Raw genomic sequence first — 15,196 nt, 5'->3', positions numbered from 1 at the left:
AGCTACATTTGCCAGGAGCACACTGCTTTCCTTCAGTGCTGCAGGGCCCACCCTTAATCCCCTGTGTGCTTGTGCTTATCCCAATGTCACAGGTTTGTCATGATAGAAAGAAGTCAAAAGACAGCAGCATCTGATTTCTCCTACTCCTGCGCTGATTAAAAGCACTTCACCTTCATATTATACAGTGTAAAATTCTTTTGGCAGTTCAGGGGTTAATCTGCTCAGTTGAGGTCTCCTGGAAGCTTTCTTGCATTAAGACTCTCAGCTGTGCACTGTTAGCCACTCTCATCTCCTATATAATCGGGGTCCTGGCTAGCACTCATTGTCAGAGCTAGCTTATGCTGCATGGCTGGAGATTGTTGTTGGTTATTATTGTATAAGGAGTTTGGTGGATTTATCTGTGACTGTTGCTAGGTTTTGGGGGGTGATAATTCCCTTTCTTCTCCTACTTTGGTATTACCCCATCCTCCACACCCTGGTGCATTCCTCTGTTATATGTGTAAGTATAATTTAATGTTTGGTATTTTTTTACCCCTGTTCATATTACCTTGTTAGTCTGGTTGGTCTACTATTGTACACTACTGCTTCCATCTTCCCTGGGTAGGGGAAGGGTACAGACTGAGGGCGAATTCAGGAGCTAAGGCAAGGAACATGGAACATAACCATCCGAAGTAAGCCAGAGAACATGGCAAGCTAGGGCACCCATATCATTAGGGACAGGGAAGGAGCTCCTGGTACTGGTACACCCGACAACAGAGCTGTGACACCCAGCTCCTTGAAGGTGATGTGCTCGAAGCAGACTGACTGATGAATACAAAAGATAACACAGGCTTCTAAAACAGCTCTGCTATGTTGAGTTTAGTTCAGATGTGTCTACACCACAAATATTTGGCACATTAATCTACATTTAGGAGACACTATTATTCTACACACTTAATAGTACTGTACACTAGTCTGCAATACTGACTTTTTTTTCCAGGTGTCAACCGAGTTTTCTCCAGATGAAGTTCTTCCGGGATCAGATGTGTCTCTCCAGGTTCAGGCTGATCCTGGATCTCTCTGTGGTCTGAGGGTAGTGGATGAGAGTGTGGTACTGATGAAACCTGAGAAAGAGCTGACTGCTGAAAAAGTGAGTGATCATGTCGTTTACAGGATAGCAAGTGTTTATACTAAAGACGAGAAAATTATTTGAAATTCGTGCTTGCTGAATTTCCCCCTAAAAATTGTTTTGCATTGAAAAAAATTGCTATAAATCTCAATACTGAAAAGCTTCTAATTGCTTGGAAATTCATGTCTAACGCTATTTTTTTTAAGAGTGAGAGGAAAGAGGGGAAATAGATAGAAAGAGAAGGGAACCACATCCCCCCCCAAAAAAAACCCAAAAACCTACAATTAATTTCAATATGATCAATATAATCCACTTATGCAGTGAATCTGGTGATGTCATTCAATTCTGCCATACAAACTACCGGTCCTGAGTCAGCCATCCTGCCCTGGGACCCGCTGGTCTCTCATAACCCAGGTACACTGATAATATGCTCAATAAACTAGGATGTCATGTCATAAGCTGCAGGGCATTATGGGGGAGCCCATGGGCCACACAAAACATTATCAACTTGCTCTCTGATGCTTCAGCATTATGGAAAATTGTACAGGGCAAGTTTTTATTTGTAATCCTTGTGAAATATATGTCGAAGTAGAACTGTGAGTTTTAGGAAAATTGACCCCCCACATATTAATCCTCTCTTCTCTAGTGCATACCAAACATTTACGTCAGTGTGATGTAGATTGTTTAGCTATTAGCTGTTTATGTATTGATATTGCATTGTATTACTTTTAGTCATTTTATATATTCATTGTGACACAATGTTTTGTAGAGCGGCACAAAGAATATAAAGTATTACCCTCATTGATCCATTGAGATTTCCAAGTAAAGCCTTGAGTAGCCATCTGGTAGCGTAACTACTAGTGCTAAAACGAGTGCTTTATCCGTTAAAAACATTATAGTGTTCACCTACATGATATCATTGCTTATGTGGCTCTGGTTAAGTTGGACTACAAATTTTGATAGAGGAAAGTTTTTATTATAAAAATCCCTGGCTATCTTCTGCAATGCTGCAGTCCATAAAGAGCACGTGCTGTAGAGTTCCCATATTTATGAACTGCATCACGCTTTGCCCACCGCTTGTTGATTGAAAGCGATCACCCTATACATAGAAACGGTAAGCTGCAAATCATGAATTTTAGCACTGCAGATAATTCCCAGCGATTTTATGAAATTGACTGCAGGACAGAATGGTAAGTAACACAGAGCTTGAATCATGGTCTCTGTCACTAGTTTAGAATATGCTGACCTCTAGGGCAGAATCACAGAATTTGAGGAAAGGGCTGAGATACGCTTCACATCAAATAAATTGGATGCAAATGGAATCTACTGGGATGGGGTTAAAAAAATTAAAATTTTGTACTTACCTCTCCTTGTCCCATCCTGGACTTCAGAATTCAGCAAAATTGTGCATGCCTGTACACCATTCTACTGGATTTGTGCACATCCAATCCTGAAAAATTTGTATTCTGGCAATCCAAAATTTTCAGGAAAGTGGTAATAAATTCAATCCATTAGAAAATGATTTGCCCATTTCTACTGACCTCAGAAATAGCAACGTAAACCTTTTTACAGATTTTCTTTAGCTCAAAAGGGATATACTATATGATATTAGAATCAAATCCAGTATTGTCTGAGATGTTTAGTATTGCGGTTCACACAGATTTAGTTGAATGTGCGTATAGATACACTGTATCAAGGTACACATGTAGACCAATGTGCTCATGCAATAGGTTCCTATTCTGCATGCCTTTCAAATATCTAAAACTTTCTTTACATTTTTTATAAGGTTTTTGACCTCTTCCCTTCGGTTGACTTTAAACGATATGATTATCGCATCCAGGAACATGAAGAGAGATGTAGTTATAGACCAATTCGCAAATCTTCTCATTTCGTTGTTCAATCCATTAGAAGACCAAGGTTCCATGAAGATGACAGTGTGGATATAGACAGTTTGCTCGAGGTAAAACATAGGATCAAATAAATGCAAAATTACATGTAGCTTCATTATGCTCGTCTAAATGAATTCAAGGAGAAAAAACAATCCAGCTTCCAATCCAGGTATTATTAAAAAAAATGTCCTTTATTATTAATGTGTAAAACATATAAAATGCATAAAAAAGTTGTCTTGAGGAATCATTTATTTTTACAAAAATTTTTTTTAAACATGACTCCTTTGATTAACATAAAGACCAGGTATATGAATGGGGTTATTGGGAGCGTCAGCATATTCCCCTCAGATCCATTCTTAAATGCAGCATTAGACCAAAACCTGATGGTTCTTGCATAATCCAGATTACTTTTCCATTGCCTGACATTGATTCTTCCAATGTATCAACAGAATATTCTTAAGGTGACCAAACCTCAAACAAGTCACAGTCCCATTATTTTAAAAAGTCACATTCGACTCCCAAGTCATCAAAAATACCCCTAAATTTCATCAATCTTTCTATTCCCCTTACTGAGACTAACTGGAGATTGTTATCGCGAGGTCTAAATTTTGCCTTAAAAACAACACACCGGGCATTTAAATTGTTTTGTCTGAGACCTCGCTATCAAGTAGAGGAGCATCTGAGGGGAACAGCTGGAACATGTGCCCCGGATGCAACCGGCAGGGGGGTGCAGTCGGGCCGCCTAATGTGGCAGTCTGAAGTGTCTCCGCTGGGGCTTCATTCTGCATTAGCAGTTCTCTAAGGGTAAACGCTGCAGGTTTGATGCTGCGCACATCCGCAGTGTCAAACCCGCAATGTCCAGATGTTACAGCATAGTGGATGGGATTTCATGAAATCACATCTCCACTATGCGTTCAGAGATTTCAGAGATGCAGGTGGCAGACCTGCGTAAATGGATGTGCAGTGCATCTTTCCAGACCGCAACATGTCTATTTACGATGCGGAAACACTCAGTCCCCGCAGCGTAAATTTCCCATAGACTATCATTAGATGCAGTAAAACAGCAACTAATTATTAGTCACATGCGTAATAACTGCGGAATGCAGCTTACTACACATGTGTACAAATTTAAATAATGTCTTACCTTGTGACACCGCCGGAAGTTCGCGTCCACTGCAGTTCTCGCGATGACTGAGCTGAGTGCGAGAACTGCCATGCACGTGATCGCCAGGGTTATCTCCTGTCACTAGGCAAGTTCTCGCGGTCAGCTGACCATGAGGACTATTAAAATATCTCAAGGAAAAGTGCAATTTTAAAATCACTGAACTAAAGTAAAATAGTTGCACACATGGACAGTACAAAGATAACTCGGATAATATATTCCAAACAACGAAAGAGACCGAAAGGATGTCCAGTAATCATAAATTTATTAAATAATTGTCATACAAGTAATTAGGAATAAAATTAAAAAAGGGGGGAGAGGCCAATGCCATGGAATAGGCACTACCAGGGACAAAAATGTTCAATATCATGTCTGAATGCATGAAACATAATGCAAGAGGTACAAAAAATAAATAAATAAAGTGCCAGTGCTTAATCACTACTTAAATGTGTGGCCAAACATATAAAACTCAGACAAAACTCTATAAAGTGCAAATGCATATGAATCAGTGCAGCAATAGCAAACTGAATAAAATAAAGTGTGGTGCAATAGGAGAGCTACAGTTAGGTCCATATATATATTTGGACAGAGACAACATTTTTCTAATTTTGGTTCCTGACATTACCATAATGAATTTTAAACAAAACAATTCAGATGCAGTTGAAGTTCAGACTTTCAGCTTTCATTTGAGGGTATCCACATTAAAATTTGATGAAGGGTTTAGAAGTTTCAGCTTCTTAACATGTGCCACCCTTTTTTTAAAGGGAACAAAAGAAATTGGACAGATTAAATAATTGTAAATAAAATGTTCATTTCTAGTACTTGGTTGAAAACCCTTTGTTGGCAATGACTGCTGTTAGGAATCTGTGTCCTGCCATACTAATGCAGAGATCCAGATCCTCACATTCATCTCCAGAATCTAAGTCCTTTCTGCCAGCTTGTGAGCATGCTCCTGGAATGAGCTCCCATTGGAGTTCAAGAGTCAGGTGCTCAGGTCCTGCTCCTGATTCCATTGGTTCAGCTCAGGTTTCTGGAGATTTCCGGAAGGTCCCGGTCACTATAAAAAGTGTGCATGGCTGTTATGCCATGCGCTAGTATTTTCTGATACTTGCTGCTGTATGTTTGTTGATGGATGCTTGGTCTGGTGGATGACTTATTATGAAACCCCTTCCCTCGGTTATTACGAGTGTGTGAGTGATTGGGTCAGCCAGTAGCAGCGCTAGCGCCAGCGCGCTCAAGCTTCAGCCATCTCAGCAGCAAAGCGTCCTGCATCGCGCTTGCATTATTGCGGTTGCAGACTTTTGTGGCGTTCGCAGTTGCGACGCTGTGCACGCGCTCATTCACGGTAAGTCCGTTTGGTTGTAGTGCCACTTTAACTACTCCTGTTCTCGGCTACCGTACGTGTGCCGCTGTGTCCCTGTGCGTTTAACAGGCTCAGCGTTACCTTTTCTTTATTATTTTTCTGTGCAGCTTTGTGTCCCATAACAAAGACTGCCTCTTTTGCACTTGGGTGATTTAGAACCCTGCGCACACTACCGCTGCAGTGCACTTCCTCCCTTAGCAGCGGTTTTGCCATCTGCCGCACGGTGGACCCCGAGTGGCGAAGGCACTTTAATTATTTTTTTTTTTTTTAGTGCCTTCCGCCACTCATAACAACTGCCTGAAGTCTTGAACTCATGGACATCACCAGACGCTGTTTTTCCTCCTTTTTTGATGCTCTGCCAGGCCTTCATTGCGGTGGTTTTCAGTTGTTGTTTGTTTGTGGGCCTTTCTGTCTGAAATTTATTCTTTAACAAGGGAAATGCATGCTCAATTGGGTTGAGATCAGGTGACTGACTTGGCCATTCAAGAATATTCCACTTCTTTGCTTTAATAAACTCCTGGGTTACTTTGGCTTTATGTTTTTGGTCATTGTCCATCTGTAGTATGAAACGACGACCAATCAGTTTGGCTGCATTTGGCTGGATCTGAGCACACAGTATGGCTCTGAATACCTCAGAATTTAATAAACATTAGTGACCCAGTGCCACTGGCAGTCATGCATGCCCAAGCCATCACACTGCCTCCGCCATGTTTTACAGATGATGTGGTATGCTTTGGATCATGAGCTGTAACACGCCTTCGCCAAACTTTTCTCTTTCCATCATTCTGGTAGAGGTTGATCTTGGTTTCATCTGTCCAAGGAATGTTCTTCCAGAACTGTGCTGGCTTTTTGAGATGATTTTTAGCAAAGTCCAGTCTAGCCTTTTTATTCTTGATGCTTATGAGTGGCTTGCACCATATATATATATATATATATATATATATATGGACCTAACTGTACATAGGAGGACTTCAGCAGCATAAGAGGTACAGCACTGTGCTTTTATTTTACACTCCATTCTTTTGCCTCTAGCAACTTCTACATGCTCACTTTGTTGGAGCATAGCTCCTAAGTAGCTCTCCTATTGCACCGCACTTTATTTTATTCAATTTGCTATTGCTGCACTGTTTCATATACATTTGCACTTTATAGAGTTTTGTCTGAGTTTTATATGTTTGGCCACACATTTAAGTAGTGATTAAGCACTGGCATTTTATTTATTTATTTTTTGTACATCTTGCATTATGTTTCATGCATTCAGACGTGATATTTAACTTTTTTGTCCCCGGTAGTGCCTATTCCATGGCATTGGTCTCTCCCCCCTTTTTTAATTTTCATAATTACTTGTATGACAATTATTTAATAAATTTATGATTACTGGACATCCTTTCGGTCTCTTTCATTGTTTTGACCATGAGGACTGCAGTGCAGGTTACCGCTAGAGACTGAGTAATCTCCGGTAGTCATATACAAGCTCTGCTGTGTCTGGATGTCAGGCTGAGCCAGGAATCCTGATGTAGCAGAGCTGAACTCGTCTTTTGGCACTCATTATTTAGGACTACGTCATACAGGAAGTATTTGTGTTGGTTTGTTATTTTATTTTTATTACAGGAGAACAAGGGCGTCGCATGGATTAGGAGTAATAATAAAAATGGAAAACTGTGCTGTGTTTTATTACAATAGAAGACTTTATTCTAGTCATGTCTTTATTTAACCTCTAACAACTATAGGATTAGTAATGGATAGGTGTCTAAAAGATGACTCTCCATTAGTAATCCGTGGGCTTGATGTCACCAGACAATATAAAAGTGACATCAACCACAAAAATATGAAATCCACTTGCCAACGCTACAGGGCAAGTGGGAAGAGCCGGGTAAAGTGCCATAATTGGCACATCTTTGGATGCGCCAATTGTGGGGCTGCTGCATGCTGTTATTTTTAGGCTGGTGAGGGCAAAAATCCATGGTCCTCGCCAGTCGGAGAATACCAGGCCGCAGCAGTCTGCTTTTTACTTGGCTGGTTAACAAAAATATGGGGACCCTACGCTATTTTTCTTAGAGGGGATCTAAAAAAAACATCCAAGGTAAGCAGACTGCTGCGGCCTGGTATTATCAGGCAGGTAAGGTTCATGGATATTGGATCCCTAGCAGCCTGAAATACCAGCCCCAGTAGTCTGCTTTACACTGGCTGGTTAACAAATAAAGGAGGACCCCAAACCATTTTTTTATTGTAATTTTTTATTTAGTAAAAAAAAAAGGAAAGGACATTACATATTACTGACTTTTCTCTGCTTTCAGGAACTTCCTGTGTGGCCGGTGTTACACTTGTGAGTGTGATGCGAGAAACTCGCGCATCAACTCCCAAAGTGTGTGTGTGTGTGTGTGTTGAGGGGTCAGGGATTTATTCAGTGTGTGAGTGTGTGAGGGGGTAATTATCCAGTGTGTGTGTGTGTGGGGGGGCATTCAGTGTGAGTGTGTGTGTATGTGGGGGATTTATTCAGTGTGTGTTTGTGTGTGGGGAGTCAGGATTTATTCGGTGTGTGTGGGACTTGTTCAGTGTGTGGGGGGTCGGGATTTTCTTCAGTGTGTGTGGGGGGTTGAGGATTTATTCAGTGTATGTGTGATGGGATCGGGGATTTGTTTAGTGTGTGTGGGGCAGGGTGCATTTATTCTGTGTGGAAGGGGATGGATTTATTTTATGTGTGGAGGGGGACGGATTTATTCTGTCGGAAGGGGAGTGGATTTATTCTGTCGGAAGTGGAGTGGATTTATTCTGTGGGTGTGAGAGGGGAGATGGGGAGTGAACACAGTGAGTAGCGAAGGGAAAAATGTATACTGACACAGTATTGGGAGCGAGGGTGATGAGATGTGTGAGGAGGAACTATGGGGAACGAGGGTGCATGGATGTGTGCAGACACAGTATGTAGAGTCAGAAGGATGCGTGAGGAGGAAATATGGAGAGTGAGGGCGTAAATGTGTGAGGATACAGTATAGTTAGCAGAGGGGACTTACATGAGGAGGGAACAAAAAATGTGAGTAGACAGTATGGGGGGAGGAAAGTTTGAGTGAGCACAGAATAGAGATTGAGTACTGTGGGAAACAGTGTAAGGGCACAGCCAGAAGGGGATAGTATGCCCAGTAGGAGAAGTGTAGTGAAGGGGCACAGTATAGAGACTGGGCTCTATAGGGGGATGGAGTGTTAGCGGACAATATGAAGAGAGGGTTCGGTATGGAAGGGAAGGATCTGTGTGGAGAGCATGTACCATAAGAGGGACAATGTGTAGGGGTCATATTTTGTGCTGTTTAATATAGTGAGGGGCAATTATTTATTTAGGGGCTTAGCTTAGGGAAGATTTTTTTATTTAGGAGCATTATAATGATACTGCTATCTTTAAGGGCGTTGTGTCGGGATGTGCTGCAGAAGACTAGAGAAGATGGAAGTCTGCAGAAATGAGCTCTGGCTGTGGATGAGAAGAGTCTTCATGGCGTCTTGACAAGATGAAGATGAAAAGAAAGAGACGACTCCAGAGACAATGTCATTTATCAGGTACCTGGATGTAAATGGTTTTTTTTTGTAATACTGACTAATTCTCATATTGTTATTTATGTTAGGAATATCAAAGGGGTTGTCCAAGTTTGTGATGAGTCTGTAGTCATTCTATGTGACCGCAGAGTTCTGGTCAGGATTCTCTGGTGTTGGCGATTTGCATACATGTGGTCACTTGCTGACTATAAGAAAGACGAACGGAGGTATCACTGATGCGCCAATGAGATTGAATTTCCTTGGAATAAAAACGTTCATTAGAACAAGTTAAAGGTCAACGCGTTTCGAGGTCACACAGGGCCTCTTCATCAAGACTAACCTGTATGGTGGGGCTGTCTTTTTTGCTGTGTTTCTTGAAAAAGCCGCTAAACCGAGCACATGATGTGTCAAAATTCAAATATGTCACAAGGACGAGCGCCGATTTTGGTTCTGAAATTGTAAAACTGGCTGATATTGGTGCTCGTCTTAGTGACATATTTGAACTTTGACATACCATGCATCATTTTGACACTGCGCCAACTGCAACAAAATGCAACATGTTGCGTTCGGCGCAGCATCAAAATGACACATGCGCAGGCATCCGCATACATTTGCATGGCCTGCGTACCCAATGTTAAAGATAGGGTACGCAGGACGCATGCCGACATAGGCGGAGCTGAAGGAAGAGGTGCGCCAGTGGGCGGGGCTTAATGAAGGAACTACGCAGCCCTCCACAGCTCTGTTGAATGCTAGTGTGAATCTAGCCTAATGTATTGGAAAATTAGCGAAATTCCAATTGCAAAAAGAGTGCAATTCCACAATCATTTTTTTTTCTATTTACCATGATCATTATATGGTAAAACTGACCTGACAATATAATTCTCCAGATCAATACGAGCACTCTGATGTCAAACATATATAGTTTATTTTTTATCTTAGTGGTGAAAAAAATTTCTAAAATTTGTGTGAAAAAAAGCTTTTGCGTTTGTTGCCATTTTCCAAGAGACATAGCGTTTTCACTTTTCGGCATATGGGACTGGGTGATGGCGTACTTCATTTTTTTATTGATAGCATTTTGGGGTAGATACGATGTTTTGATGTCACCTCTTATTTTATTTTATTTATTTGTTGGCCGGCCAAAATGCCGTAATTCTGGCGCTTCAATTTTTTTTCTCGTTGCGCTGTTTACCGATCGGATTAATTTATTTGATATTTTTATAGATGGGACATTTCTCAACAGAGTGATATCAGATATGTGTATTTTGTATGGTTTTATTTTCAATGGGGCAAAAGGCGGGTGATTTGAGCTTTTGTGTTTTTTTTCTTTTTCATATTTTTACAAACTTTTTTTTACTTTTTATTGACTTAGGAGACTTAAATCTGCGATCGTCGAATCGCCTGTGTTATACATAGCACCGTTATGTATGACAAAAATAACTATCTCCTTTTTTTCATACAAATTCAGAGGAGATTCGCAATGAAAGGCGCAGTTACTATTATTAACTAAAACTGAATGGCATGCACCTGTCTTTTAAGGACATCATCTACCTTCCAACTCCCATCCAAAAAGTGTCTGTATATACAGATAATCAGAATAACAATTACCGGTATGTTGGTCATTTTTCAGCAATTCACAGTGCAATGAAGTTTGCACAATTTTGAGGTGATGCCATCTTCTTTCGACACTGATATACAAATGCTTCTAAGGGCTCAGTCAGACATATAAAGGGGACCAAGATCAGAACGCAGTGCACCGACGGGTTGGTGGCTCTCCCGACCTGAGTGTGACAGCTTCATGTATTTTTTTGCAGCTATCAGGCTCTGGTCAGGAGAGACGCCAGCCATTCCAATGTTGGTCAGATTTAAATGGCCATCTGACTGCGCCCTAATAGGAATCAGCTCTGTAAAGCCACATCTGATGGTACATACCAGCAGCTGAAATGGAGAAATACAGAGATACAATAGAGCTTGTTAGACTTTTATTGATGTTCTATTTTGACTCTGTTAGAGAATTCAAATTATAGAGTTAATTAATGATCAAAAATATATGAATAGTCTCATGCACATCTGCTAACCTTCCATTATTAGTAGTTTCATGGTTGATGGCCTACCTTCCTGTTTGAGATTCTTATCATTTATAAATCAGTTGACCATAGGAATATGGACATGCTGACCAAAGGACATTCTGATAAATTATGTGTTAAGAGATCTAAGAGGTCGGTCATATTGGAAAACTTTTATATATCATTAAATGATACGTGAAATATGGCTAAAGACTATAGTTCTGATATGAAGACATCAGCTGCATTATTAATTATGAACTTTAAAATGTACAGATTATTGTGACTGTAATTATCATCAAGTTTCTCCAGTTCCCCAAAAATCAATGACCCTTAAAAAAATGTTTACATAATAGGGGAAAAAAGTGCCCTATAAATATGTCCAGAAATTTCTAAACGATTGGTAACCCTGGACACTCTCTTTCCTAGTACATGAAGGAAAGATAACTTTTAAAGTGTTGTCTGCTATTGGACAACCTCAGTTCAATAAATTCAGGGCCTATGTAAAATATACAGTATGCACTTTATACTCATCTCTCGCAATAGCACCATTCTTGTCGCTATTCCTGGCATTTACTTTACATTCTGGAGTCACGTTTCGGCTTTAGTTAATGAGCGGCCACTTTTCAGCTGCTGCCACTAATGTGACGTCAACGAGGATGTTCACGTGGATACAATATTGATGAGCTGTAGCTGACGAGCAGCCACTCATTGGCGAGAAAATGATCTCTATTCTCCCCGCTACACGCTAATCTGAAAAGTAGTTGCACTGTTGAAAAGATCCTTTCACATATCTCTATATGTGTATGTATATGGCCTATTTACATTACTTTGCATTTCTTCATAGGCCATTCGCCTAAAGATAGTAACAAGTGCAGATACTAAAAAGCCTTTGACATGTAGTGAACCTGAAATAGTGGAAAGAGAAAGTAAAATCAGGATTATTTCTGGGGGTAAGTTATAGAAATTATTTTGGAAAAACTCTATATAAAGTTGATCAAAGCAGAAATGTAGAATATATTTTTGTCAGTGTATATGATAAATGTCACCGATCATTCTAAAATCCAAATTCTCAAGTTCACAATTTTCAAGATTTCTGTCATTGAATGAAATCATGCTTTTATATCTATTGCTGAAAAAGACTGGTACGGGGTCCAAGATTTATATATGAGGGGAAGGAGGGTGGGATAGTGGCTACTATCCCGCAACTTGTTGCAGCAGATTTTGCTTATCTTGGTTATGACTAGAGACAAGATAACTTCTGAAAACATTGGCCAATCTCAAATTCGGCAAGACCGTAATTGGATTTGTGTTCGGATTTCCAAGTATTTTCCTAAAAATCGTCATAAGTTGGCCAAAGTTTGGTAAATGACCAAGTTCACTAATAGCTCTTTCAGACGTCAGAGTTTCTGGTAGCAGCACGGGCCACAAAACGTCCCACACACATGCACAGTGATGACACACGGAGGGCATCCATGTCATCAGTGTGACACGTACCAGCGCCTGGGAATCAGCAGCTCTATTCACGCTGTTCCCTGGAGCTGGACGCTGAAGTGAAGACAGCCCACATCATCATCCCCTGTTCGTGCTGCAATCAGCATGAGCAGGGGACAATATTTAGAGTTGTATTCAACTGCTGACAGCGAGAGCATGCGGCAGCTGATGGGAGCATTCATCTGCCACATAGTGCGCTATAAATAAATAAATCATAATAAAAAAATGACGTGGGGCTCCCCTGTATCTTTGATAACTATCCAAGCAAAACTGACAGCTGTGGGCTGCAATCATGAGCTGTCAGCTTCAGCAAGGCTGGTTATCAATAATCGAGGGGTCCCCACATCGTATTTTTAAATTAAGTAAATAATTTAAAAAAATGGTGTGAGGTCCCTCAATTTTTGACAAACAGCTGAGCTAAACAGACAGCTGGGATCTGGTATTCCCAGGCTGGTAAGGGGTCATGGATATTGGCCCCACAGCCTAAAAATAGCAGCCCACAGCCACCCCTGAAAAGGCACATCTATTGCTCCAATTCTGGTGATTTACCTGGCTCTTCCAACTTGCCCTGTGGTAATGGAATGTGGGGTTCATATTTGTGGGGTTGATGTCACCTTTGTATTGTCTGGTGACATCAAGCCCACAATATAGTAATGGAGAGGCATCTATAAGACACCTATCCAGTATTAATCCTATAGTTATTTTGTAAATAAACACACAGCCAGAAAACAGTAATTTAATTGAAAGAATGACACACTCCATTAATGAATCTAAAGTAACTCATTCTCATATCGCCCAGTCCACAGAAGCCATGGTCTCCTGTAACAGAACTAAAATAATAAACCACAACATTCCTTACCTGTCAGCCGAGAAAATTATAATTCATTTGTCCCAGGTTGGGTCTAGCTCTGCTACATCTAAATAGCAAGCTGCATTTTTGCATGATGCAACTGTATATCCTGCCATCTAGCAGACACACAGAGCAGTATGTGCTTCTGCTGCTCAATTTCTTGCAGTTGACTCCTATGACCTGATTGTCATCCCCATGAGTGTGAGAAACTTCTAGCGGTGCCTTCAGAAAGGTCCTGGGAGTTCACTGCCAATTAGTGAGGTCAGCGTGAGCCCCATGGGAAAAGTTTTAACTGTGCTCGCGGTGATGTCAGTCAGGTTATAGGAGTTCACTGTGAGATACTGAGCAGCAGGAGCACACGCTGCTCAGTGTCTCTGCTGGATGGCAGACTGTATAATATAACTATAGGATTAGTACTTGATTGGTGTCTTATAGATGCCTCTCCAATACTAACCTGTTGGTTTGATGTCACCAGACAATACAAAGGTGACATCAACCCCATAAATATTAACCCCACTTGCTACCACCATAAGGCAAGTGAGAAGAGGCGGGCAAAGCACCAGAATTGGTGCATCTAGTAGATGCACCTTTTCTCTGGCGGCTGTGAGCTGTTATTTTTAGGCTGGGGGCAACATTCAGAGCCCCTTACCAGCCTAGGAATACCAGCCCCAGCTGTCAGCTTTAGCTTGGCTGATTGTCAAAAATAGGGGGGACCCCGTGCCGTTATTTTAATTTATTTAAATAATTTAAAAAAGTATGGGGACCCCTATATTCTTCATAATAAGCCTGGCTAGCGATGATAGCTGAGGGTTGCAGCCGGCAGTTATCAGTTTTGCCTGCCTGGTTATCCAAAATACAGGGAAACCCACGTAAATTTTTTTTAAAATTATTTATTTACGGCGCATTGAACTCAATGGGGCTTTGGTATATTCAGCAAACATCGCAATGTTTGCCAATCTGAACCGAACCAAACCAAACCTTGAAAGGTTTCCTTATCTCTAGTCATGACACTTGTCAATACCAGTTCATGACTAGGCTGACCAGGCCATTTTTACCATTACTGATTATGCACATTTTTATAACACACGCAATTTTAATGAGATATACATACTCCTGGTTGGAATCGAATAAGACACTCTCGCACAACACACTCAATGCACGTGTGTGGTACAAGGTTAGAAACAGTCAAATGACTGCAGACTAAAGCAACACCTTTAGACCAAAGCACACCTTTAAGACATTTTAAATTGTGTTTTCCTTTCTGCAGAAGGTTTTTTTATCTATTAGACAAAAACAGCGATTCACACTGGCAATAAGTTTTTTAAAATTTGTTTTATCTATTTGCTTTTTTACCCTGCTTTTTCATTAATTTTTTTTCATTTTATTTTGCACACTATACCCCCCCATAACATTTTATAAGAATTTGAACATATTCAGGCATTTAAGAATATTAATACATTTATTGTTGATTTCTCCTGTAACTGGGGCCGGTATATTAGTGCCAGTTACAGCAGAAAATAAGTTTCTTCTCTGCAAAACAGAGCTGTCTGGGTTTTCTAGGACCAAGCAGGTCATGTTTATTCAATACTCCAAGTGAACACATGCTCTCCAGGTCCAGAGAAGGAAGCATGGTCAGTGATTATTAATCTATATACACACCTATTGTTCAACTATGTGTATAAAACAATCAAAAATGTATAAATGATAATAAATTATGTTTGCTTTCTCTGCAGGGAGTCTAATTGTGC

At 40.6% G+C, this 15,196-nt stretch overlaps 1 protein-coding gene across 2 annotated transcripts in view; it reads left to right on the top strand.

The window, feature by feature from the left end:
- Nucleotides 1-15,196, top strand: part of LOC141049744 (alpha-2-macroglobulin-like) — a 262,253-nt gene that overhangs the window by 147,165 nt on the left and 99,892 nt on the right. For both annotated transcript variants that reach the window (XM_073546471.1, XM_073546470.1), the window contains exons 15-17: nt 980-1,129; nt 2,895-3,068; nt 11,952-12,057. In XM_073546471.1, the coding sequence (XP_073402572.1) occupies nt 980-1,129; nt 2,895-3,068; nt 11,952-12,057 (430 nt within the window). The remainder of the gene's footprint in view (nt 1-979; nt 1,130-2,894; nt 3,069-11,951; nt 12,058-15,196) is intronic.

The sequence above is a fragment of the Dendrobates tinctorius genome, unplaced genomic scaffold, assembly GCF_039654945.1.
Source record: "Dendrobates tinctorius isolate UK_male_01 unplaced genomic scaffold, ASM3965494v1 ptg000147l, whole genome shotgun sequence".
Classification (NCBI taxonomy): domain Eukaryota; kingdom Metazoa; phylum Chordata; class Amphibia; order Anura; family Dendrobatidae; genus Dendrobates; species Dendrobates tinctorius.
Note: the sequence above shows the minus strand (reverse complement) of the source record. Positions and strands in the feature narration are given on the sequence as shown.